The sequence below is a fragment of the Montipora capricornis genome, chromosome 8 (assembly GCF_036669925.1).
Source record: "Montipora capricornis isolate CH-2021 chromosome 8, ASM3666992v2, whole genome shotgun sequence".
NCBI lineage: Eukaryota > Metazoa > Cnidaria > Anthozoa > Scleractinia > Acroporidae > Montipora > Montipora capricornis.
This window is the reverse complement of record NC_090890.1, coordinates 46825665-46833164: the sequence shown is the minus strand read 5'-3', so window position 1 is coordinate 46833164 and position 7500 is coordinate 46825665. Positions and strand designations below refer to the sequence as shown.

Below are 7500 nucleotides of genomic sequence, written 5' to 3'. Positions count from 1 at the left end.
GTTTGAGTACTCAGCGCTGCGAGGTTCAACTTTCTTCGCTCTAATCCACCTTGAAAATCAAGCTTGAGCCTTTCTCTTGATAATCTACTTCCTGTAAAACATTAAAAGCAGTTCTTCATTACCCGATAAACAAGGTAAGTACCGCAAATCAAACTTTTATACAAATAATCATAATAATGAACGCGCGCTCATCTTACAACTGTTACCCCACCTAGTAATTAAAATAACTTATCAAAATCTATATCTAGCAATGAATAAGCTCAAAATACTGATAAGATTTTTTTCAACACCTCTGATTTCCAAAAGCCAAACTGACAAAAAGGGGAGAAAGGGAATTACGTATACACGTTCTTTAATAAAAAAAATGTCTTACCCGGAGAATTCGACGCCATACTCGCTAAGCAGCGAATAAGAGAGGACACACAACAGAAATTTAGCACAATTTTGATGATCTTCAATTGGAAATACTAATGTCTGGTCCTCCTGTACCTCTGAACGTCCAATCGGAAGAAGGTAAAACGAAAAATTGCAAAGGAAACAAACTTCGAAACTAATCTACAAGAAATTGCTCTAAATAAGGGGTTGCGCATGATCGTTCCCAGTTCTTCCCCGAAAATTTGAAGATGGCAGCCAAGGGGTTGTCAATTGTTGTCAAAGTACTAGTGTTTGGTGATTCGTTGCGCAGTATGTTTTAAGAACACAGGAAAATATTTTCTCTCTTGGTTATAAAGGTGCCGTTCCGTGATTTTTCACATGAGAAGTATTCATTTGACGAAATGTGAAATCTGGGAGTTGCCAAAAGGAAGAAGACAATCTTTGCAGCAGATGAGACCAATAATATTATTGTGTGTTTGACGCTTGGAAATTTATAGTCAAATGCCGGCTCTAGTGGCTTTTAATCGTCGATGGCATATTGGCAGCGATGATCTGTTCTTTCCGGCGGCCATTAGTCTGATCATACGGTTCTTTTGGTAAGATGCAAGTGTAAATACGTTGTTAATACTCCAAAAACGGTGTGCACTAGCTGTACTACAGTGTAGGAATTAAAAAAATAAATAATTATATAATAGTAGTTGATCAGTAGAGATTTGCTGAAGCAAAGGCATGTAAAAAACCAGGAAAGATTTATTGCTGCTCGACATTTCGGGGTCATCATGACTCCATTATCAAGAGACTAGTAAAATAGCATGCAAATAAGGAATTTAATAGGTACAAAGATACATGTAAGCATAACTTACACTAAACGGCCTAAACAAGCACCTTGGCGCGGATACCAAGCTTTAGCTTTACACCAAAGTGTCACTTGTCCCTTGTGAAATTCGTAAGCTTTGTTAACGTTGATGCCTACATTTTGTTATTGAACGTTTGACTGAAACTACAATTTAAAGTCTACAAATACATGACTTTGTATAATTATGCTGAGAAGGAAACCAATTGATTTCTGCCATTACTTGACTCCTGCAAGGCAGGGCATGCTTTAATACGGCTTCCTGGAAACAAAACAAAAAACAAACCAGGTGATCAAATGATAAAACAATGATTATTGAACTTGGTTATCGCAAAATATCGTGATTTGTCAGTGTCTCGCAGATCACTTACATGTATTTGCTTGCCTCTGACAAATCACGATATTTTGCTCCACTTTGCCCAACAGTTGTTAATTGTATGTTATCACTTTAAACAAATATTATGGTCATTAATATCACAATTTTAACCACAAGAAAATAAACCTTATTCCAAAATGGCCACCATTCTAATATTCTTTCGTTTGCCTGCAAATTAGCCCTTGTTGCCTCGTTCAACGTTAAATATTCTTTTGAATGTTTAGCTTAAAAACGAGGCAACAAGGGCTAATTTGCAAGCAAACAAAAGAATACTAAAATGATAATAATTTTGGAATAAGGTGTATAGATGTAACCAATTCCAGTGTTTGCTGAGCAGATTGAGGAGGTGCTATTGTACTTGTATTTTTCCTAGATTTTTAATAGTCAGACCATTTCACAGTTCTGTGCTCAGTTACCAGGCCTTTGAATAAAAGTGAGGCTGGACTTGAACTTGCTTTTCTCAGAAAAGTTGCAAATCATGTTGTAATGCTAACAAGTTTCTATTTGTTTCAAAACAAGGTCAAATCCAGCCTTTCTCTTATTCAAACACCAGGTATAAACTGAGCACAGGACTCAGGGATGGTGCAGTGGTGAGAGCACAGGTAGAAATTCATCTGTACCTGACTAAAATAGCGGAGGACAAAAGAAACAGTAATTACGTGTACATGTTCTTTTGTTTAATCGACACTTTTTCAGATTCGGTATATGAAAGACCAGCCTAGAGCACTCACCTCTCATCATTATGTCCCAAGTTTGATTCAGAGACGTGGTGTTGCAATTGTGGGTTAAGCTTGTTCAGGTTCTCTATTCTGCTCTAAGGGTACTCCGGTTTTCTCCTCTCCTCAAAAACCAACCTACGTACAATAATTTGATATGAGTTGAGTTGATTTAATTTCTGTAAATTCTCCCCAGTTAGCACCCTTGTGCTAAATACCTGACACTTACATGTGAACTTCATAATATTGATTATTATCATCATTATTATTATTATTATTATTAATTATTATTATCAATTATTAATTATTATTCATTATTATTATTAATTATTATTATTATCAATTAGTATTATTCTTGTTTGCATGTAACCAGCTGCTTTTGACAATGCACATGTATCTGGCCAATAACACATTGCCACTATAAAGAATTGTTGGGAGTCTTATTCAGATTGGTCTAGTCCACTTGACACTTCCCTTATTATTGTGTATCCTTCCAAAAGTAGTCTCTGTTGCATTGTCCTCATAATTCTTATCATGTTCCAATTCTCCCTCAATCACTTTTGCTACCATTTCCTGTGTCTTCAACATGTCACCCAAAGCATCCAATAACAACTGGTACAACTTCCACCACAAAATAATCCTAGTGTCCTAGTTTCGCAATTTTGTTTTTGTTACCTCCTCTATATTCTTTCCCTGTGAGCACAAAATGTCCACCAACTATTATCTTCTTCTGTCTTTCATTATCCAGGGTCATGTCTGGCCTACATGCTGTGCTCGTTTTCCTCATTTTGTGTTATTGTTGTTATTATTATTGTTATTATTATTATTATTATTATTATTATTATTATTATTGAAATGATGCATTTTTCATAACAATGACTTGCAATTGGGTACCATATACTTGGAAAATTCCCAATGCCCAGAACAGGAGTTGGACTCCTGAGTTGGACCTATGACCTTCTGAATACTTGGTTCAGATGCTTTACCGCTGTGCAAAAGGAAAATCATAGAAGCCTAATTAACTAGAGTTATTTGTAGCATTGTGTTATGAGTTGAGGGACAGTATTAATTTTATTGTTGATGACTTCAGGTTATTCCTGGTATCCATGATCTACGGATTCAAAAATGAAGAAATCATCAAGTGCGAGGCTTGGCGGGAGCTGGAGGTGTTTTTCATTGGTGTGATTGTTATAACAAGTCTTGTAATTATCAATGAAATAGCCATCCTTTATTTCAGCATGAAAGGAACTGTAATGCATTCAAGACCACGTCGACACATGTCAAAGCTATTGTATATCCAACTTGCTTTGTATATACCTGAACTTCTATGGGCTATACTTGGTACTTACTGGACTGTCGCACATTTTAGCCTTCAATGCAAAGTTACCCTGATAATTGCTGTCTGTGTTTCGGTGGCTCTGCAATGGACAATGCTGCTGATTGTTTTCATTGGGACTTTTGTTCTGTTTGACCCTTTTGGCAAACAACAAATTGAGTATGACCAGGAGTCCTCAAAAGAGGTTTGTGAAGTTTGTGATTACTGTATAGACCACTTTTATAAATGACGACCACTTTTACATTCTTTTGGCATTAATTATTTTTATGTTAAGGAAGGTGCCTACTATTGTCATTGCACAAACCGTCTATGTATGTCAAGACACAGGTTTCCTATCAGTGGTGCTTACTAATGCAGCGATATTTTCTGCATGGTTTAAAACCATGTGGAAAAACCAAAAAAGAAAATTGGGGCTTACCATGTATTTTTAAGCTTCAAATTGGAAAAGACCTCCTGCCATACATTGCTTTGTATTTTAAAGCTTCTTACAAAGGTTGTTGATTAATTATCTTTGAAAAATGTGTGGTTAATTTTCTGCTTGGATTTCAGTAACACTATTATTCATAAACAGCACAAGAAATCTTAAATTTGAATTACAGCATAGTAGGCACCATCCTTTAATCAGGCCTTCTGATAGGGTGCGATTAAAAAATGCAAATTATGCGATTTTTTCAGGGCAGATTGTGCGATTAGAAAGGCCAATTATGCGATAAATAATGTAAATTATGCGATTTTTTTCTCAGCAATTTTAAGCTTGTTTTATAAGGTTTCAGGTTAAGAAAAACACTTTTTTGCTGCCCTAAAGGCATTTTGAACACAAAGGAACAGTAATTATGTATCTCGATGGACATTAGCTGAGATAAATTTAAAAAAAAGAGGTCTTCTGCACTACCGGTGCACCACGTTAAAAGTTGAAAGGACACAGCTAACATGCCAAATGAATGATCAAGGTGCTCGTCAACCACGAACTTCCGAAGTTGGTCAATCACAATAGGGCCATACCCCCATTTATAAGCCGCGGCTTTCTCTGGCCGCGGCTTACAGAAAACTCGAATGTTCACCCCGTATAAATGGTACAAAATCTACGTTCACGTCTTTTTCAATCCGCGGCTTATATTGACCTGGGAATATATATTCGTATAAATAGTTCCTTTTGCGTAATTTGTACACCGTGGCCAGAGTAAGCCGCGGCTTATTTTCTCTCGTATAAAAGGCCCTAATATTGCACGACGAGAAAAACACCAGTCCATCGTCCACGTGAAGCGTAGCTGTGAGGTACTTTCTTGCTCGATCGTGAGGTGTCAGATTGGGCGGAAGGTGGGAACTTCCTTCTTCGTCGAAGAAAAAGCGAGCGTTTTCACAACAAACTTATCCATGAGTAAGTTTTTATCAGTTTTCATCGAAAGAAGCTACATTTTGCCGAAAAACTTACAACTTCGCTTATTTTTCACAAATCTCTGCAACTGTGTCATTTCAGTGGTGTGTATATAAAGGCGTGTTTGTGTTGCACCAATAGAAGGAGACTCGTACCCAGTTCCCCTACATGAACAATAAGCCTTGAACTTCGACTGTTTACGAAATCGAAGGCGACAAAGGTTTTTTAGCCTTTTTCCAAGATAAATCATCTTAAAAATGGTGTATTTATGCAGGAATTTCTAAGAAACGCGTTGATTTATGTTTCATTTTGTGAATTTTGTGCGTCCTTTTGTGAATTATGCGATTTTACGTGAATTGTGCGATCGGATGCGATTTGAGGTCGATTGTGCGAAATCGCACTATCGCGTAATATCAGAAGGCCTGTTTAATAATTGGACCGACTGCTATCATTTTGAAACAAGAAATTATTTCTTTTGAAATTAATTTGTTCATCGTAGGGAGCCTAGGAAGGCTTATAAGTGTTAAAACGGAAGAACAATCATTTTTGTTTTGCTCCCACTATGAAACATGTCCGTAATGGGGAAGACCTTTTATCTGGGGAACATTAATTTTGCTAAGCAAATAGACCCACGCCTCTCACAGCATGGTCTTGGGTCCAACTACATAAGTTCTACTAAGTGTATGTGGCTTGCACGGCACAGAAAAAAGTGAAACTCTGGGTAACAATGGTGACATAATTATGTTTTCTTTGGATGGGGAGATTTACATCTATATCAAGAACTAAAATATATTTTGAGTTTACACTGTACATTGTAGGTGCACTTTAGTTTGCAAAAATTTTTGGACCAGAATTCTTGATTATAGGGGTTAAGAAGCAATCGTTTCTTTAACAATCACTAATTAAAATTAATCCTAATCAGTGTTGGTATAAGTGTGTACCCCAAATAATGATTGACAACCTTGATACTTGTAAAAATTGCACAAGGCAAGAAGATGTTTTCAATTTTAAGCATTGCAGTGAAATGACAAGATACAAAAATGGTGTTTGAAGGGTTTATCCATCTCACCACGAAAGGAGCATGCTGTGGAATCTATTTTACCTATTTTGCTTAAAAATATGGCACTCACCACAGGTAGATGTAGATACCTTGATTCAAATTTTATATCAAAATTCAAGTCAGTCCACCAAGTAGGTTGCCATATTGCCAAATGGGAAACCAAATGGGAAGCAGGCACTGCTTTCAAGAAATGAGGCAAGTGTGGCTTTGATGATTAACAACATTTAATGGTACTTGATATTGATTTAGTAATGCTACACTCTAGTTTGCTTGTAAGTGATGTCAGGATTCTTTAAGGTACATGCAGTACTAGAAAATTTTGTCAGTGACAGTGACAGTGCTCTTCAGTTGACAAAATGCCATGATCACATGGCAACTGATGTATTCCTTTTTTTGTTAATCTTCAGACCTTTACAGTTTTAATTTATTTAAATTACTGCAAGAAAATGATTTGATTTTGTTCCTTTTTGTCTGTACAGTTGTTCATAACTATTTTACAAAAGTTTAATTTTGTTTTCTGTACTGCCCCAACAAGTTCACATACTGTATTCTGTATTCAGTAATTTTACTAACAATAATAAATTATTCCACGAGCGCACGTTGGATATGAGATGATAGATAGCCAACAAGGGGCTTAGCTCCGAGTTAGCTATAATCATCTCATATCCAATAAGCGTGAGTGGAATAATAAATGTTTTAAATTATTAAAAACCATGGGGGGCTGGCAGCGGCCTTTGATCTTTGCCGCTTTTGGGCTTTCCATGATTGCCCCACCAAAGAAATCTGTCAATCATTCGATAACTGTTGCATAACATGTGAGGATGTTTTTGTTCATTGTGATTTGACTGTGAAATACAAACTCACTTTTCAGTAATGTTCATTTGCTGTTAACTAGCTTTTCTTTGTGGCTGTACAGAAATAAAAGCTATGTACTGTTTCACGACTGCCATCGCAAAGTCCCGGAAAGTGTAAACTTAAGCTTCTTTTTCAAGATACGCTTGAATTTTCATTGAAGTAAATGTCCCAGGTATTATGTCTTACTGGTATTTTATGGAATTTTCCCTGTTTCAATGTTTCCTGGTGGCAGTTATTCCTGTGATATGGATCTGTTTCTGTTTGCTTTTAAAAAAACAAGCACTCAGTCTCACTCGGTCAAATTTCTTAACTGGGGTGATCATGTAAACTCGTTTTCAGGCTTTGCTGCTAGCCCCCCCTCCCTGTTAAAAACACTCACAAATTATGGATAAATCTACCCTTCTTTATTTTGTAAATACAAAAAAAACTGATGCTTGCAGTTACTGAATCAACATTTGTAGAGCATGGTATAATAATTCATAATTATTAATTATACCTGTCCATCATCATGAATGAGGATGGCTAAGCCAATCAAAACACTAGAAATGCATTAT

The 7500-nt window shown here is 36.4% G+C and overlaps 2 protein-coding genes across 3 annotated transcripts in view; one reads left to right on the top strand and one right to left on the bottom strand.

Annotated features, from left to right (window-relative positions):
* Positions 1–572, bottom strand: part of LOC138060227 (dual specificity mitogen-activated protein kinase kinase 4-like) — a 14218-nt gene extending 13646 nt beyond the window's left edge. Inside the window, exons 1-2 of the mRNA XM_068905963.1 lie at positions 374–572; positions 1–91 (exon numbers count right to left, since the gene is read on the bottom strand). The exon at positions 1–91 is cut by the window's left edge and continues 30 nt beyond it. Of these exons, the coding sequence (XP_068762064.1) occupies positions 1–91; positions 374–392 (110 nt within the window). The 5' untranslated portion in view covers positions 393–572. The remainder of the gene's footprint in view (positions 92–373) is intronic.
* A 28-nt stretch (positions 573–600) lies between these two features.
* Positions 601–7500, top strand: part of LOC138060184 (diacylglycerol lipase-beta-like) — a 24621-nt gene continuing 17721 nt past the window's right edge. The window contains exons 1-2 of one of the 2 annotated variants that reach the window (XR_011134308.1): positions 601–971; positions 3411–3840. Coding sequence is in view for 1 of the 2 variants with exons in the window: in XM_068905905.1 (XP_068762006.1) it covers positions 877–971; positions 3411–3840 (525 nt within the window). In the remaining variant the exon portion in view is untranslated. The remainder of the gene's footprint in view (positions 972–3410; positions 3841–7500) is intronic. The other variant, XM_068905905.1, reaches the window with a different exon arrangement.